Consider the following 19,635-nt stretch of genomic DNA (forward strand, 5'->3'; position numbering starts at 1 on the left):
AGATTTGTAAATATGGAAATTAGTAGATTTTTTCAAATTTTTTATATTGCATAGTAATAATTGTATCCTCTCCTCCAAAACTAACTCTTTTCAAAACTGGCTCCAAGATTGCCAGATTTATATTCTGGGTTTCTTTTTTCTCTAACAAAGTAAACACTTAACAATGAATATACATACATAAATGTACATATACATATATTATATATTTTTATTCACTTATGTCCACATAGTCCAGGCACAGTAATTGAAAATGACATAACAACTACTATTATTCAGTCAAAAAAAGGACTTTTTTCATCACACCTTCTACACCAAACATCTTTCACTATCATGGGAGTAATTTTAATAAAAATTCAATATAGTAAAATTATTCTTCAACATTTATAGCTTCATAATTTTTAAGTTTTAGTTTCATTTTTCATTTTTTGGAAGCAAAAATAAAAAAACAAACCACCATGTCTTGTATTTCATCTGATAACAGAATAAAGGGAGGATTAGAAGAGGAAATTAAAAGGTATTTTAAATTACATATGTATATAAACATATATACATATTTTTATATCATGAACACAATTACTTTTTGTTCATCTGATAATATGTACTAACACACACACACACACACACAGAGTAATTAAAAATAGAAATTTGGATATAAAAACCCTAATGCTTTTAACTGAAATTTAATTGATCATCCTACTAAGTACAATATGACTATATAAATGATTCTACAGGTACAAGAAATAGGGATCTCGACACCATAACTTGCTATCTACTAACAAAAGTAGCAATTTCCAATGGATAAAAGGCTTCTTAAAGATAAACAACATCTTATCCTGTCAAAAAACCCATCTACTCTGAGATTCTTAATTAAAGTACACTTTGGTTTTGTAGTAAAGGGGAAACTGGTAGATAGGAAGAAATACTCCTTCTGACTGCTACTCCAGATAAGTCAGACCTTTGCTTTGCCAGACACTCCATTCTTACTACAGTCTGGCACTTTCCATTGTCTTCCAAGGGACATATAATGCAGCCAGCAAAGGAGGGTGGGTCTTCATGAAAAAAATGTCATTCTTAATCATCATGCCTCCCACCATTCCTAACTCTATCACAGTCTATCTTCCCAGGAAAGTTTGGCCCTGTCTTTGGGGATCTGTCTTTTATAATCCCTTCTTTCTAACTTCAAAAATAGAATAGAATATGACAGTGTAGAGAAAGTGCCAATAATGGAAAACAAAAGTCACTGGCATAACTGCCTGAGATCTTGAGGTCCTGCTGAGAGAATGGTTTAGATGTTAATGAATAGACATTTTGTCCTCTCCTGATAAATGAGGTAGAAGGGAGAAGAAAACCCATTCAAAATATTATGCACATTCCTCTATCCCACACATATTCCAACGATTCCTAGTTTCACTCACTTCAGTGCATACAAGTAGTAAGAAGTTAAATATATATTATACAGTTCTACTGACACATATGCAAAGTTCAGCATATTCTTCAACACTGCGGCAGAACTCACTCTTCCCAATGTATGATTATATTCAACCAGTCAGTTCTACTTTTAATCTGTCCCAAAATCATGAATACGAACTGAGATTTTAGCCCCAGATAGAATGACAGAAGACATGTTATTAGTACATTTGGCCGACTATTGCGGTCTTCTCTTGGCGACCAGAAACCTTCCCTATCCCATGCCCACAATAGTTAGGAAAGAACCGCAAATTCCCGGAGCTGCCTTTGGCCCTCAAATGTCGTGCTGCTGTCCTTGGTGCTGACGACTTTCGCTCAGTTAGAAAAGGTAGTAAGAGATTAAAAAGGTGCCCAGTACTTGTCCACATGAGAGATAGCATGGCATACTTAAAGAGGTTAAAGAAAATCATTGAAAGTCAGGACTAGGTTCTACTCCCATATCTCTTTCATTCTTCCAGAATTTGAATGTTGACTTCTTCTGTAGCCCCCTCCTAAACCTTAACATGGCCTCGAAATATAGACGTGGATTATATCTATTTAACCTAAAATCTAACTGTAATAATAAGAAACATAGTCTGCAGTCCTCTGCATCATTCTCCGCATTATGAGTTTACCCAGTGGTCGCTTAACAACCCCTCCCCCATCCCCAATGTCTCATAGGGGAAAAATGCAGACCACCCTTCCCCCTTTCCTAGTACACACACACACACACACACACACACACACACACACACACACACACACGCAAACAAAACCCTCCTAACCCTTTATACCAGGGGTATAGTTTCCAACACAAACTACCTTTCTCTCTCCTTACCCACTCCCACCTTCCTCCCCTTCAATAAGAACGAAAGAAACGCATCTTACCCCGGGTGGAGGGCGAGTAGGAGCAGAACCCACACCATCATTTTCAGAGAAAATGCAGGAGATGAGAGTACCCGGCTTCCTGTTCTCCTTGCAACTGGAGAACTCATCCTTTGCTGTTTTACTCCTCCTTTCCTCTTGGTTGCAGACAGGTCTCTCCTTTCTTTTTTTTTTTTATTGTTATTTGTATGCTTATTATTATGTAGTAGCTCCCCAGCACCACCACCCTCCCCTACCAGGTCCCGTTAGTGGGAAAATGCATTGTTCCCAGGCACGGGAATTAATATTCAGAATGCAGAAATAAGATCAACAGCAGATACAATCAAAGCGGCACCTCAGGCAGCAGCTCCCCAAGTCTTTGAAAATAATATAATAGAGAGTAAAGAGTGAGAGGTGGGGGTGGGGAAGGCACATAGATTTAGTAAAGGGAGAGAACAACACTCACAGACACATTCACACATACTCTTCCCCCCACACACACACACACTCACGCATCACATTCCAAATCCATCAGTTTAAAAAAAAGGAAATTTAAAAAAAAAATGAAAAGAAAATGACCGAAGCTGCTGCCTGAATGCAGATTAACTCCGAGGTCAAAGTGGAAGTGATGCACGCTGCTGCAGCGCAGATTAACACATGCGTGGTGTAGTCCTGGCTGCTTTTTAACGTCTGGTTACACACTCATAGCATGCAAGTCATGGCTTTCATGAAAAGGGGGTGGTATGCAGACATCTCTTTGCTATAGCCAGAAATAATGTCGCCAGGAACAGAAGGTCTGTCTCAGTTGGAAATGAGAAGGATATTCATTTTAGGTTTGTAGTCTCAGAGATTGTGATTTAGGTGAAGGGAGGAAGGGTGATTGTTGCTATGTAACACATCCATCCCCCTGAGGGGGAAACAGCTTTAGTGGAGTCCTTATGAATGAGGTGTTAAAGACTTAAGAAAGGACTAAGAGGAGGTTGTAGATATTAAATTCTCTCAAGCCCTTCTCTTTTCCCCTACCTGAAATTGAAGTAGACAATACAGAGACACAAAAGAGAAAGGCAAAAGAATGCACGTGCAGAAGACTATATAAAACCCTGTTCAGGCTTTAAGTGGAAAAGACTGGGAAAGGGAATACGACTTATCTTTCCTTAACAGTATCTAGATCAGTTTGGAGGTGGTTCTTCACTCAGAGAGAAGAGAGAAAAGAACCTAAATTAATTAGAAGTAAGGAATTTCAAGGAGATAGAGTGATTACAAAACTGACCTTTTTTGCTGTCTTCTTACCCTAGAGACCAGAAAGGGATTCTCTTCCTTCTTCCTCCCAAGGATGCATTACCATGGATACTAAATCATCATGGATACTGAGGCATTCATTAAAAACCTTGAATTACTTGAAGAAATAAAACTTTATAAATCACTAGAAAAAAGTACACCAGATCTCCTTTGGTGTGGAAAGGATAGTATCATGTTGACTGACCTTCATTTGTCCTTCCCAGTATTTAGGCAAGGAAAGGAGTTTGTACAAAGGTTATAATTGAGGATTATAACCTTAACTTCAAGAAGTATTAGATTTCTACAGACTGAGCAATCATCCTCCTTTTAAGAAGTTCCTATGGGGTCATACTGTTGTACAAAGCATTTGGGAGACAGATGAAACAATCAGATACCTTATTCTGTCTGTAACTCCATTATATAAAACACTCTAAGTATAAAAACAGAGTGATAATGTGAGTCATAGTTTGCTTAAGTCAATGAAATAATTTAGGATTAAAAAAATCTGGAGAATGGAACCATTAAGTATTGCAGCAAAAAACATGAAAGAGTGGAGGCAATTTGAAGTCAGGTATTATGGAAGTCCTTTGATGACTATTAAATTAAATCCAGTGAAGAGAAATGATATCTACTTGAAAACCATTAGATTATTTCTTATTAAAAATTGAAGCAAAAAAATGTCAGTCACCACTTTTTTAGCATCTATGAAGCTTTATAAATTTCTCATAAAATTTGTAACATCAAAAAGAAATTGATCTTTTAAAAATGTAGAACAAAGCAATTTGGATTTCTAAACATGTATCACAGGCAATTTTATATTCTACCCAAGATACATTATTTTAAATCTGAAAAGAAAAATCTTTCAATTGAGTTGGCTATATAGATAATAATCTATGAATTTCCCTTGCATTGAAAATTTAGAAACTAACAAAATCACTCAACTTGATGGTTTTGCAGATCATTTTTGCCATGTCTATATTAAATTTATGTAAATACTTCCTAAAAATTCTCTATCTTGGGAGTGGCTAGGACATGTAGTGGTTAGAGCACTGACCCTGGAATCAGGAGGACTGAGTTCAAATCCTACCCCAAACACTTAATGATTACCTAAATGTGTGACCTTGGGCAGGTCCCTTAACCACATTGTTATTCAAAAACAAATAAACCAAAACAAATACAAAAATCTTTCTTGATCTCTAAAATTGAATACTTTGGAGAATGCATACTTTTTGATGGACAATCTTTTTTGTTAATATATCATCAGGCAAAATTAAAAAATCATGAAGATCCAATTTGATGGTTATTATGAATATTGCAATGCTATTACTATAAAAATATAATTTTCCTGTGTGATTTTCACCCTACAATGCAGAGGTGATATTTTTTTAGTTCCTCATTGGGCACTTAGGTATTAAATGCCAACTAAAGGAGAAATTTGTGAAACCTGTAACACCAAGTTTTTATAAGCAACATATAGAGATTGGGTAACAAGAAAGAGGAATGAGAAAAGAAGGGGGGGAAACAGAAACTAGGGGGAAATAATTACAACAAATTTATCTAATCAAGGGTTCATCTCAGATAGGTAGGAAAGTGATTAATATTTATAAGAGCCATTCCCCAAATAAAAAATATAGCCAAACAATGTGAAAAGCAGATTTCATAGAAAGTAATTTAAGTTCCCAATAACCATATGGAAAACAATTTAGAAGTCATTAATAATTAGAGAAATGCAAATTAAAACATTGCTGATGTACCATTGGCACCTTTCAGATTAACCATAATTTTGAAAAAGTAAAGTTACAAATACTATGGGATGTGGAATAACAGTCACACTAATGCATTATTGGTATAGATGTGAGCTAGTATAACAAATATTCTGGAGTAATGCTCAAAAAAGCTATTGACCAGAAATTCAACTACTAGAATACCTTAAAGGAACCTTATATACAAAAATATTTATAGTAGTTCTTTAAGCAGTGCAAAATAATGAAGGCTAGGAGGTAGCCATTGATTGGGAAATGATTTAAGAAATAATAGAATGTTAATATTTTAGAATACTATTGTTATGTAAGAAAAGATGATAGCCATGGTTTTAAAAAAATGGGAAAATTCTGTGAACTAATACAAAAAGTGAAAGAGTAGAATCAGAAGAACAATGTATACAAAGATAGAAGTAATTTAATAAAGTTAGGAACTCTAATCAACACAATGGCCAGTCAAAATTCCAGACTCAGGTGACATATATGTATCTCCAGGTAAAGATCTAATGAACCCGTTTCAGAAGGGACTTTGTTTTCTTTCATTTTCTTTCATTTTTTATCATTTTAATGTGGTAATGGCTAGCATGGGGATTTGTATTTTATCACTTTGCAACTGGTTTTGCTTTTCTTGTTTTCTCAATGGGTGGGAGAGTGAGAGTGATGATAAAAATATTTTGAGAAAAAATAAAATGACATTGATTATTTTTATAAATAATTTTATTTGTTTTCCAATGATATAAAAAAGTAGTTTCTACCTATCTTTTTGGTAAGGTTTTGGATTTTATAATCCCCCCCTCCCCTTTTCCTCCCCCTCTTCTCCATAGCAGGCAAACTGGTAATCTTTACATTGTTTCCATGCTATGCACTGATCAAAACTGAATATGCTAAGAGGGAAAAAAAACATATCCTTGAGGAAGAAATAAAATATTAGAGACAGGAAAATTATATACTATATGACAAATTATTTTTAAAAAATGAAAATGATCTCTGGTCTTTGCTTAAACTCCACAGTTCTTTCTCTGGATACAGATAATATTCTCCATCACAGATACCCCAAAATTGTCCCTGATTATTGCTCTGATGAAATGAGCAAGTTGATCAAGTTTGAACATCACCCCATGTTGCTGTTAAGGTGTATAATGTTCTTCTGGTTTTGCTCATCTCATTCAGTATCAGTTCTTGCAAATCTTTCCAGGCTTCTCTGCAATCTAAACATTCTTGATTTCTACTTTTTAAAAAATTTTATTTATTTAAGGCAATGGGGTTAAGTGACTTGTGCAAGGTCACACAACTAGGCAATTATTAAGTATCTGAGGTCACACTTGAACTGAGGTCCTTTGACTCCAGAGTCAGTGCTCTGATTGCGATGAATATTTTGTTTTTGATGTTTTTTCCCTTGTCAAGATCTCTTCAGGGTATATACCCAGTAGAGGCATTGTTGTATAAAAATGTATGCACATTTTTTATTGCCCTTTGGTCATAATTCCAAATTGCTCTCCAGAAATATTAGATCAGTTCACAGCTCCACCAAAAATGCAACAATTATAACAGAAACTTGATTAGTCAATGGAATATGGTTTGAATGAATATATTTTAATCAAAGCAAATAGCAGAGGTAGAAGAAGGAAGGGCAATCAGAGTAGCACATTAAAAAAGAATACACATAGGAAAATGAAAGAACAAAAAAGAAAAAGCATTGTGTAAGGCATATGGAAAATGTTAATGAAAAAACCTAAATATTTTTGTAATCAATGGGATACATTTCAAGTAATATGGGAAGATAAAAGAAATAAATGATGACCTCAGGATATATCCCAAATATGCCACAGAGGCAAGCTATAATGATGATCTTAGGTTTCAATTATGCAAAAATTGACTGGACCATTCTTTCAGATAAAAACAGGATAGCTTATATTTTTTCACTTGTCTTTGTGATGCTTTTATTCTTTTTTAATATTTTACTTATTTTGTTTTCTTAATTTTTCACCTAATCTTACTCACCTCCCCCCCACCACTCCCACGGAAAGAAATTTTCCAATCTTTACATTGTTTCCATGGTATACATTGATCCACATTAAATGTGATGAGAGAGAAATCATATCCTTAAGGAAGAAGCATAAAGTAAAATAGATAGCAAGATCAGACAATAAGATTTAAGTTTCCCACCCTAAATTAAAGGTAATTATCATTGGTCTTTGTTCAAACTCCACAGTTCTTTCTCTGTATACAACTGGTATTCTACATCACAGACGGCCCCAAATCGTCGCTGATTGTTGCACTGACGGAAAGAGCAAGTTCATCAAAGATGACCATCACCGCCATGCTTTTGTTAGGGTGTACAATATTTTTCTGGTTCTGCTCATCTCACTCAGCATCAGTTCATACAATTTGTTTCAGGTTTCCCTGATTCCCCATCCCTCCTGGTTTCTAATAGAACAATAGTGGTCCATGACATACACATACCAAAGTTTGCTAAGCCATTGCCCAATTGAAAGACATTTACTTGATTTCCAATTCTTTACTACCACAAACAGGGCTGCTATGAATATTTTTGTACAAGTGATCTTTTTTAGCCTTTTTCATCATCTCTTCAGGATAAAGGCCCAGGAGTGGTATTTCTGGATCAAATATTATACATATTTATGTTGCCTTATGAGCATAGTTCCAGACTGCTCTCCAGAAATGATGGATGAGTTCCACAGCTCCTCCAACAATGTGTGTGTGTGTCCCAGATTTCCCACAACCCTTCTAACAATGATCGTTGTCCTTTCGGGTTATATTGTCCAGTCTGAGAGGCGTGAGGTGGTATCTAAGAGATGCTTTAATTTGAATTTCTCTAATAAATAAGGATTTAGAGTTTCATATGACTATGGAATGCTTTGATTTCCTCATCTATAAATTGCCTTTGCATATCCTTTGACCATTTGTCAATTGGGGAATAGCTTGGTTTTTTTTTAAATTTGACTCAAATTTCTATATATTTTAGAAATGAGTCCTTTGTGAGAAATATTAGTTGTTAAGATTGTTTTCCCAGTTTACTAAATTTCTTTTGATCTTGGTTACAGTGATTTTGTCTGTGCAAAAGCTTTTTAATTTAATGTAATCAAAATCATCTAGTTTGATTTTAGTAATGTTCTCCATCTCTTCATTAGTCATAAACTGCTTCCCTTTCTATAGATCTGGCAGGTAAACTACTCATTAATCAACTGGTTTGCTTATAATATAGTATTTATGACCAAATCCTACATCCATTTTGGTCTTATCTTGGTCTAAGGGGTGAGGTGTTGGTCTAATCTAAGTTTCTTCCATACTAACTTCCAAATTTCCCAGCAGGTATTTATCGAGAGAGGTTTTTATTTCAATAGCTGGACTCTCTGGGTTTATCAAACAGCAGATTACTATAATCATTTTCTGCTATTGTACCTAGCTTGTTCCAATAGTCTATGAGTCTATTTCTTAGCCAATACCAGACAGTTTTGATGACTGATGATTTATAATATAATTTTAGATATGGTGGGGCTAAGCCACCTTCTTATGTACTTTTTTTCCATTGAATTCCTAGAAATTCTTGACTTTTTATTTCTCCATATGAATTTACTTAGCACTTTTTCTAACTTATTGAAGGATTTTTTTTTTTTGGAAACAGGTAGTTTAGTTTTGGTAAAATTGTCAATTTTATTATATTAACTCAACCTATCCATAAGCAGTTGAAGTTTGCCCAGTTATTTAAATCTGATTTTAGTTTTGTGGGAAGTGTTTTATAATTGTTTTCAAAAAGTGTCAGAGTCTGCCTTGGCAAATAGTTTCCCAGGTATTTTATATTGTCTGAGGTTACTTTGAATGGGATTTCTCATTCTAACTCTTCCTGATGTATCTTGCTAGTCATATATAGAAAAGCTGAGGATTTATGATAACTTAATTTATATCCTGCAACTTGGTTAAATGTGCTAATTGTTTCCAGTAGCATTTTGAATGATTTCTTGGGATTCTCTAAGTAGACCATCATGTCATCTGCAAAGAGTGAGAGTTTTGTCTCTTCCTTCCCAATAGTAATTCCTTCAATTACTTTTTCTTCTCTTATTGCTGAAGGTAACATTTCAAATATAATATTGAATAGTAGTGATGATAATGGGCATCCTTGCTTCACCACTCTTTGTATTGGAAATGCCTCTAGCCTATCCCTGCTGCATATAATGCTTCTTGATGGTTTCAGAGAGATGCGGGTTATTTTTTAAGGAACAATCCATTTATTCCTTCACTCTCTAGTAATTTTAAGAGTAATGGGTGTTGTATTTTCTCAAAAGTTTTTACAGCATCTATTGATAAAAATCATATGATTTCAGATAGGTCTGGTTTGGATATAAATAATTATATTGACAGTTTTCCTAATATGGAACCAATCCTGCATTCCTGGGATAAATCCTATTTGGTCATAATGTATTATTCTAGTGATAACTTGTCGTATTTGTTTAGCTAAGATTTTTTTTCATCTATATTCATCAGGGACATAGGTCTATAACTTTCTTTCTCTGTTTGAACTCTTACTGGTTTAGGTATCAACACCATATTGGTTTCATAGTGTTAGGCACAATTATGTCTTCACCTATTTTACCAAATAGTTTATATAGAAATGGAACCAAGTGTTCCTTAAATATTTGGTAGAATTAACTTGCAAATCCATCAGGCTGTGGAAAATTTTTCTTGGAGAGTTCAGGGATGGATTGTTGAATTTGTTTTTCTGAGATAGGATTGTTCAGGTATTTAATCTCCTCTTCATTTAACCTGGGAAACTTATATTTTTGTAAATATTTGTCCATTTCACTTAGATTGTCAAATTTATTTCCATAGAGTTGGGCAAAATAATTCTGTTTATTACTTTAATTTCTTCCTCATTGGTGTTGAGTTCACCTTTTCATTTGTGATACTAACAATTTGATTTTCTTCTTTCTTTTCTTTAAATCAATTTGACCAGAGGTTTATAAATTTTATTGGTTTTTTTTATAGAACCAATTCTTGGTTTTACTTATTAATTCAATAGTTTTTTGCTTCAATTTTACTAATTTCTCCTTTAATTTTTAGAATTTCTAATTTGGTATTTAATTGGAGGTTTTTAATTTATTATTTCTCTAAGATGTACCTCCATTCAATCCCCTCCATCCTCACATCTCCTTCCTGTCCCCCTTTTTAAGGAGGAGATGTTTTTAAATCATTCTATCTGAGTCATAGAAAATCCTGAGTATATATCACTTCTGGCTAAGTATATTCTCTCTGATAGGGTTACAAGTCTCAAGAGTTATGAGAATCTTTTCCCCATGCTGTAATATAGCCAATTTCATCTTACTGGATAGCAGTTTTTTTTTCTTTACACCCATTTTGTTTTTACCTTTTTATATGTCTCTTGAATCTCCTGTTTGTTGACCAAATTTTCTATTTTGCTCTGGTTTTTACATCAGGAAGTCTTCCACTTTATTAAATGTCCATCTTTTCCCCTGAAAGAGAAAGCTCAGATTTTCAGGGTAGTAGATTCTTGGCTGAATTTCAAGTTCCCTTGCTTTTTTGGAATATCTCATTCAAGGTCCTTTGATCCATATTTGTAAATGCAGCCAGGTACTGTGTAATCCTTACTGTGGCTCCTAGATTGCTTTCTGGCTGCTTGCAGGATTTTCTCTTTTATCTGATAATTCTGGAATTTGGCCACAACATTCCTTGGTGTTTATATTTTAGGATCTCTTTCCAGAGGGGATTGATGCATTCTTTCAAAAACTATTTAGCCCTCTGGTTCCATGATATCAGGGCAATTTTCCATCACTAAATCCTGCAATATTAATTCTAGTCTTCTTTTTTTATCTTCAGTGTTTTCAGGAACACCTTTAATTCTCAGGTTATCCCTTCTCGATCTATTCTCAAAGTCAGTGGTTTTGTTGATAAGGTATTTTACAGTTTCTTCTGTTTTTTTCTATTTTTTTTGTTCACCAGACTCTTGCTGTCTCATGAAGTCATTAGTTTCCACAGACTCCATTCATTTTTTTCGAGAAAAACTTTCTTCATTTACCTTTTGCAACTCCTTTTCCAATTGGCCAATTCAATTTTTGAAAGTGTTTTCCATTTGACCAATTGAGGTTTTGAGAAAATTATTTTCTTTTGGCTTTTGTCCAATTGTATTTTGCAATGATTTGCTTTCTTTTTTTTAATTTCCTGTACCAAATTTTCCAATTGATTTTTAAACTCCCACATTATTTCTTCAAGGAACTCTTTCTGTGCTAGAGAGCATGTCATATTCTCCCCAGAGGTTCTAGGTTTCTCTGAGTTATTGTCTTCTCCTTTCAAGAATTTTTCTATGGCACCTCAATTTCACTGGCCTTTCTTCATTATCCTAAGACCTTGTATTGGGGAGGGGCTGGTTCACAGAGGTTTGGTGTTGGGATCTCTAGAGGCTTTACTCACTGAGTGTAATATCTCCAACTTGTCTGTAGGGAGTGCTGTTTGCTTTCTGTGACATGTCTGTGACCTTGATGGAGCCTTCTCCCTTGGCCTGGAGGGTGTAGTTGAAGCTGTTAAATAATTTTGCCTTCAATCAATAGGGGGTTATAGCTTGGGGTGAGGTACCAACTCTTCTTATTGACAGCTAAGGTGGTTCTGCTGTTTACACCCCTGTACCTGAGGCAGAAGTAGTCTGTAGTTGTGTTCTTTTCTGCAAAGAGGCTTCAGCTGAAATGGAGGTGTGGGCTTTGTGTTCCGCCAGACCAGAGGAGCCCAGGGATCATTGTTTGCAACTCTCCTGCACAGGAGTTCTCTCTCCAACACTGCCAGCAAGCTCCAGAGGGTCAGAGTTACCACCAATGATTCTGCTCCCTACTTGACCCAAGCCCCCATGTTGGACCAGGCTCTAGCCCTGCCGTTGATCAAGCTGGTCTAGTTCTCAGGTACTAAGGCTCCTGAGCACCAGCTCCACTGCTAATCAGGCTTATTTCTGGGAGCCAGGGTCTCTAAGCTGTTTGATACAGTCATGGCAAGAAAACTCAAAGCAGTCACACTGCCTGATGGAACACAACATTTCCTATATATATTTATGTGTGTGTGTGTGTGTGTGTGTGTGTGTGTGTGTATGGATTCCATGTATACCCATATTTATAAGTCTATTACTGATTGCAAAATTTACTCATCCTAATAGTGGAATGACTATAAAGGAAGGATTTCAGAGAAATTCCTTGAATAAAACAGATTGTGAACTCTGTCCAAATTTAATAGGACTGCCTCTCCCTGAGACATACAAAAGGCTTCAACATTATGAAATCTTTGGAAGATACAGCACTGGGAGTTCCAGGGAGATGTCAGAATATATATATGGAAACCAGATACAAGATGGGTCAGATAGAATTCCAGGGAAATTAACAATTTTGCCCCCCTTATCATACACAGGAATATATGAAAAAGATGGTGAGAGAATAGTTAGTATAGGTAACCAATATGTGAACACTAACAACCTTAGTTTATTGGGCAAGAATAAAAAGTCATAGAAACCATAGTGTCTACCCACAAGGGCTGAAAGGAAAATTGGTTATTGAAGGAAGCAACGGATGGGTAGACAAATTTAACTGCCCTCACTATAGGTTGTCAAGGGAGCATATCGAAAAACATTACATATGCAGCACAAAAACATAAAAGCATTCCATTAAAAAATTATATCAAATATTATCATAAGGAAAGTTCTGTTTAATTAATAACTTTACTATGCAGAAACAAACTAGGCAACAGGCAGGTTGAGGTCATCACAGTCTGAGCAGGGACAAGAAAATTAACTACATGATTGATAATCACACTTGTAACCACTACATGATAAAACGTGTAACCATATGAACTATGGGATTAATGATGAAAACTGTATACTTTTGTAACCAAGAAAATGATTTTAATTTGCTTGTTTCATATGATTCTGAGACTATAAAAGTAAATCTAAGCAGCTGACAGTCAACCTGCTCCTACCTTTACCGACTTGTTGACTCAACTCATTTTGCTGACTCTATCCCTCCTGTCAGTTTCCAAGGACCCCACGGAAGCTGGACCCCCGCAGCTTATCCAAAGTTGATCCAGGCTCCCAAGTTCTCACCTGTCTGTGCTGCCAGAAGAGTCTGCCCTCTGGGCCTGGACTCACCCACAATCTTGGAAGACAGATCCTGAGGTGGATGTTCTTCTTCTGGCTTTTCTTTCTGGGCATTGTTCATCGAATTTCTGTTAAGTGGTTAATTTCATATTATTTCTAAGGGAAGATCAGGAGACTTTAGAACTGGTCTTGTCTTCTCTCTCCAATTTTGGTCAGAAGTCCCACTTTTATTATTTAATAAGGAAAAGAACCCAAAAGGCATTCTCCTCAATTCCAACAGTAACTTTATTAAGGAGGAATTTCAACAACCTTTTGAGGAATTATGATTTAATTCTAGTACTTGAAATAGAGAAGTAAAATGCAGACATTTTTTGATTTTGAAAAGCAGAATTCAAAGGGTTCATTGGGGAAAATAGGAAGTCAGTCTAAGGAGGATAGAATATCATTAAGAATGAAGTATTAAAGACCAAAAGATAAATGATTCTTTGAAGAAGGTAAATGAATTTATATGATGAGAAATAAATGAAACTCATCAATCAACTGAGATTTTAAGTGAAATGTACAAAGGTCTGAAACAAGGTCAAATAGTATAGCATGTAAACACTAGGACAAGATTTTTTTTAGAATGAATAGATAATTGACAGCAGAAGGAAAGAAGAGCTCCTAAATTCTTATTCTTCAAATAAGAGTTTCACTTGTACATAAGAAGTCATATTAAAATGACTAATTACAAATAAATTGCCCAGATAAATAAGAAAATAATGAAAACACCTATGTTTTCTTGATCATTTACTGCTTAAATATTTTTGACAATAACTATTATAGACATTGATGGTATGCTCATCACATTTCCAAATGGCAGAAAAATGAGAAGAATAGGGGTAGCTAGGTGGTGCAATGGATAAAGCACCAGCCCTGGAGTCAGGAGGACTTGAGTTCAAATCTGTCCTCAGACAGTTAATAATTACCTAGAAGTATGGACTTGGACAAATCACTTAACCCCATTTGCCTTGGAAAAAACCTAAAAAGAAAAAAAATATGAGACGGATAGCTTAATCTTGATAATAGAGTAAGATCCAAAGAATTCTTGATAGACTTGAAGATTGGGTTGATTATAATAAAACATAATTAAATAGATATAAATAAAAATGTATTGTATTTGAGTAAATAAAATAACCTTTAAGTTGAGGAGGGAGGAGTATGATTACACAGATAGTGTACCCTAAACTCAATAAACAGTATGTTATGATAGCCAATGAATGTAATTCAATGTAATTCAATGTTTAACTGAATTAAGAGAGATATGATTTCTAGGTGGCAGTACAACTGCACACTGACTTCTTCAGACTTCATGTGGAAAATTTTTTAATCTGCGAGCCTTGGTTTATCAATCATGGTGATAAATTGGGGAATGTCAATAAGAGGGAAACCAGGAATGTAAAAAGCATTTTTTGTGTGTTGTCAAAGAAAATGTTTGACTTGAATAAGAGAATGAGAAGAAGAAAACTAAGTGGTTTGAAACTTTTAATTTATTATACTTTCATTCTAGTTTTGTCAAAATTACTTGATGTGGAGGAGAATGTGCAATTCTTCATGTCATTTTAACTAAAATAAACAAGATCTATAGTCCTTCATTTTTTCTTCAAGAAGAAATGACACAACTTCAAGGTTTGAATGAAGATTTTGGAGAGGAGCTAGGAAGCTCCTGAAATTTTTCTCATTTTCCCCTCTAAAGCAACTTAAATGAATTCTTCAAATAGAGCCCAAAGTAGCAGAACCCACAAAAAGACAGGGAGTGAAATAACTTTTCAGTTCAAAATATCCTGAAGATATTTCTAATGTGGGTTAAAGGTAAATGCAGTATAACATAGGCAGGATGAAGGTTGAAGACTGTGGGAAGGAATTGGTCACAGTTCAGTTTAATAATTAAGGCAACTCAGTCCTGGCTTAGCAGGCCAGCAATACAGCAGGTCAGTAGTCAAAGTCATGGACAAGTATGGAAGGCATACATAGAGTCCAGAGTACTATTGCAATAGGTGAGACTGGGTCAAGCTGCTCTAACAATGGTAACAAGCCATGAGACCAGGAAACAGATCACTGGACTCCAGACCCAAAAAGCTAAGAACTGTAGCCCTGTAACCCAAGAGCAGAGCTCAACTTTCAAAATTAGCAAAGAAAAAATAAGAGTGCTAGCCACAGAAAACTACTATGGTAACAGAAGAAATCAAAAAGTTATCTCAGAAGAGGAAAAAAAGCATAAAATGTTTAAATTTGATACCTCAAAAAGAATTTTGAATTAGTCTTAAATCCATAAAGGCCTCTTGGAAGTACTTAGAATGGATTTTAAAAACCAAATAAGTGAAATGCAAATTAAAGCATCTCTGAGATACCACCTCACACCTCTCAGATTGGCTAATATGACCAGAAAAGATATTGATTAATGTTGGAAGGAATGTGGGAAATCTGTGACACAAATACATTGCTAGTGGAATTGTGAATGTATCCAAACATTCTAGAAAGCCATATGGAATTTATCTAAAGGGTAATAACAATATACATACTCTTTGATCGTGCAATACCTGAAAAATGGTAAAAACTCCACATGTATAAAAAAGATTCATAGAAGCACTGTTTGTAGTGGTAAAAAATTGGAAATTGAGGAAATATCATTATTTGGGAAATGACTGAATGAAATATGGCATATATATAATGTACATATAAACATACACACACACACACACACACACACACACACACACACACACACATATATATATAAAATAGGACATTATTATTCTTTTTTTCCCCCAAGGCAATGGGGTTAAGTGCCCAAGGTCACATAGCTAAGTAGTTATTATCTGAGGCCAGGGCTCTAGAGTCAGTGCTCTATCAATTGCACCACCTAGATTTCCCAGACACCACTATTGTGCTGTAAGAATTCATGAAGGGAGGGATTTCAGAAAAACCTGGAAAGAATTGATGTTGAGTGAGATGAAAAAAACCTAGAAGAACATTATGCATCATAAAAAAAAACCTTGATGGACTTTCTCACTCCATCAATGCAATAATCCAATAATCAGGGACAATTTTAGGAAATCTGTGATGGAGAATACCATCTGTATACAAAGAAAGAATAGTGGAGTTTAAATGAAAATCAAAGACTATTATTTTCAAATTTTAAAAAAGTTGTCTTATGTATTACATAATTTTGCTATCTTTAATGTTTTCTTTCTTCCTTATGGATCTGTTTTCTCTCAACACATTCAATTTTTATCTATGCATATCATAGCAACAAATGTAAAGACTATATCAGATTGCCTTATGCTGGGGGGGAGGAAGAGAAGAAAGGGAGGGGTAAATTATAAAATCCAAAACATTACAAAAAATGATTGGTAGAAACTACCATTGTATAATTGGAAAACAAAATGTTCATATAATTAAAATTAGAGAGGTAGAAGAAAAACTGAGAAAAGAAATGAGTTAAGCAACTATGAAAAACTGGAAAAGGAAGCACAAAAAAATTGACTGAAGAAAACATTATTTTTAAAAGTAGAATTGATAAGGGGTGGAGCCAAGATGGCAGAGAGGAGGCAGCAACTTCCCCAAACTCTCTTTCACACCACTTCAAATACCTTTAAATAATGACTGTAACTCTAGTGTGGGAGGACCCATAAAAATACTGATTAAAACAATTTTCCAGTCCAATAAAATTTGGAAAATCCATAGGAAATGTCTGTTACACTGGAGTTAGAAAGGGCCTGCACCACAACACAGTTGAGGTAGAGCAAACTGATTCCAGGCATCTAGGAAACCCCTGGGTCCCTTAAAATGCCTGGGTCCGTGGTACTGTTGGTGATTTCCAGACTTCTCAGTCCAGGAATTTCAAGGGACAATTGGGAAACTCAACACAAAAATTCTGCCACATCAGCTTGAACATGGATCCAAGCACAATGCAGTCCTTAGTTCAGACATGACCCTGGGAACTACGAACAGACCGGGGGAGCCTTATGACAGCTGTTTCTAGAGCACTCAGTCCATGAATGGTAAGGAGATCAGGGGAGATTGCAGACGTTACTTTATTATCATTCAGGTAGGACTCTTTGCCCTTATTCAAATCTAGGTGCCCAGACTGGGACTCCAGTCTAAGAAAAAATGAACTTTATTGCCATAGTGGAACAGGGTCTCTCCTCACAGTTCCAAGGCAGAGAAGAGTGCTTGTGGTCATCAACAGACTTAGACACAGTCAGGAGAGCAGTGAGAATCTCTCATAAGACCTTGAAGGAATTGAGAACTTATATACACCAGGTATTGTCCCTGAAAACAGCTGCAAAAACCCTCAAAAGTTTGGGAAAATGAATACTCTACCCTGGGAGCAAAGTTCCACCTTAACAAGCATCAAAACCAAGTCATAAGGGGCAGCTAGGTGGCACAGTGGATAGAGCACCGGCCCTGAAGTCAGGAGTAACTGAGTTCAAATCTGGCCTCAGACATTTAAAAATTACCTAGCTCTGTGGCCTTGGGCAAGCCACTTAACCACATTACCTTGCAAAAAAAAAACTAAAAAATACTGAAATCAAGTCATAGACTGGGGATATGAGCAAACAGCAGAAGAAAAAATTCCAAACAAAGACAATTTCTTTCTTTCTATGGAGGATAAAAATACACATTCAAAAGAGAACAAAGTCAACACATCTGTATTCAAAGTCTCTGAGAAGAATATGAATTGGTGTCAGGTTATAGAAGACCTCAAAAAAGATTCTGAAAATCAAATAAGGAATGGAGATTAAAAAACCAGAAACAGAAATAAGAGCAATGTGGGAAGATCATGAAAACCAAGTCAGCAGCTTATAAAGGAATTACAAAAAAAATGAAGAAAATTATCTTAAAAATCAATTTGAGTCAAATGGAAAAAGCAGTGCAAAAGATCAATGAGAATAAAAATGCCTTAAAAAAACATGAGTGGTCTGATAGAAAAGAAAATGCAAAAACTCTCTGAAACAAATAATTCCTCCAAAAGTAGAATGGAGCTAAAGGAAGCTGATGACTTTGTGAGAAATCAAGACACAATAAAACAAAACCAAAAGAATCAAAAACTAGAAGAAAATGTGAAATCTCTCATTGGAAAAACAACTGACTTGAAATACAAAGCTAGGAGAGATAATTTAAAAATTTTAGACTACCTGGAAATCATGACAATAAACAAAAATCTAGATTTCATTTTTTCAAGAAATAATGCAGGAAAATTGCCCTGATATCCTAGAAACAGAGAAGACCTTCAATCTTTCCTGATGAAGTGATATTGATAACTGATATGATCCTTCTCATTTAATAGGGCACTTAGAAGGAGCAGAAATAGACAATAAATAGGAAGGAGTTGAACATGATGGAGTTAACTGACAGGAAAGTAATGTACTGAGAGATACAGAAAGAAGAGGTAGAATGGGTTATGTTATTTCACATATAAGGGGCAAGTAAACACTTTTGCAATGGAGTTGAAGGGAGGAGGAAAGTAAGGGGGCGTGAGTGAACTTTACGTCAATCAGAAGGGACTCAGAAAGGAAATAACATTCACTCAATCGGGTAAAAAAAAAATCTCTTCCCTAGAGTGAAATAGGAGAGGAAAGATAAAGAAGATAGGATAAGTTATCACAATAAGTTATCACTGCAATAATACATTGTGAGAAAGTAGGAATTATTCCAGGGATGTAGGGTTGGTTCAATATTAGGAAAATTGTTAGTATAATTAATTATAGCAATAACAAATTTGTTTATCAGAAATCATATGATCATATCAATAGATGTTGAAAATGTTTTGATAAAATATAGTACCCATTCCTACTAAAAACATTAGAGAGTATAGGAATGAATGGTTTGTTCCTTAGAATAATAAGTACTATCTATATGAAACCATCAACAAACATTATATGCAACAGGGATAGGCTTGAGGCATTCCCAATAAAATCAGAAGTGAAACAAGGATGTACATTATCACCACTACTATTCAATATCATAGTAGAAATGTTATCCTCAGCAATAAGAGAAGAAAAAGAAATTGAAGGAATTAGAAGAGGGAAGGAGGAGACTAAATTCTCACTCCTTTCAGATGACAGGATGATATACCTAGAGAATCCCAAAAAGCCACCTAAAAAAAATTACTAGAAATAATTAGCAACTTTAGCAAAGTAG

At 35.1% G+C, this 19,635-nt stretch overlaps 1 protein-coding gene across 5 annotated transcripts in view; it reads right to left on the minus strand.

The window, feature by feature from the left end:
* GABRG2 (gamma-aminobutyric acid type A receptor subunit gamma2) overlaps positions 1 to 2,441 on the minus strand; it is a 151,616-nt gene extending 149,175 nt beyond the window's left edge. For all 5 annotated transcript variants that reach the window (XM_074229949.1, XM_074229966.1, XM_074229943.1 and 2 more), the window contains exon 1: positions 2,335 to 2,441. In XM_074229949.1, the coding sequence (XP_074086050.1) occupies positions 2,335 to 2,441 (107 nt within the window). The remainder of the gene's footprint in view (positions 1 to 2,334) is intronic.
* Between the last annotated feature and the right edge of the window lie 17,194 nt (positions 2,442 to 19,635).

Source organism: Macrotis lagotis, chromosome 1 (genome assembly GCF_037893015.1).
Source record: "Macrotis lagotis isolate mMagLag1 chromosome 1, bilby.v1.9.chrom.fasta, whole genome shotgun sequence".
Classification (NCBI taxonomy): domain Eukaryota; kingdom Metazoa; phylum Chordata; class Mammalia; order Peramelemorphia; family Peramelidae; genus Macrotis; species Macrotis lagotis.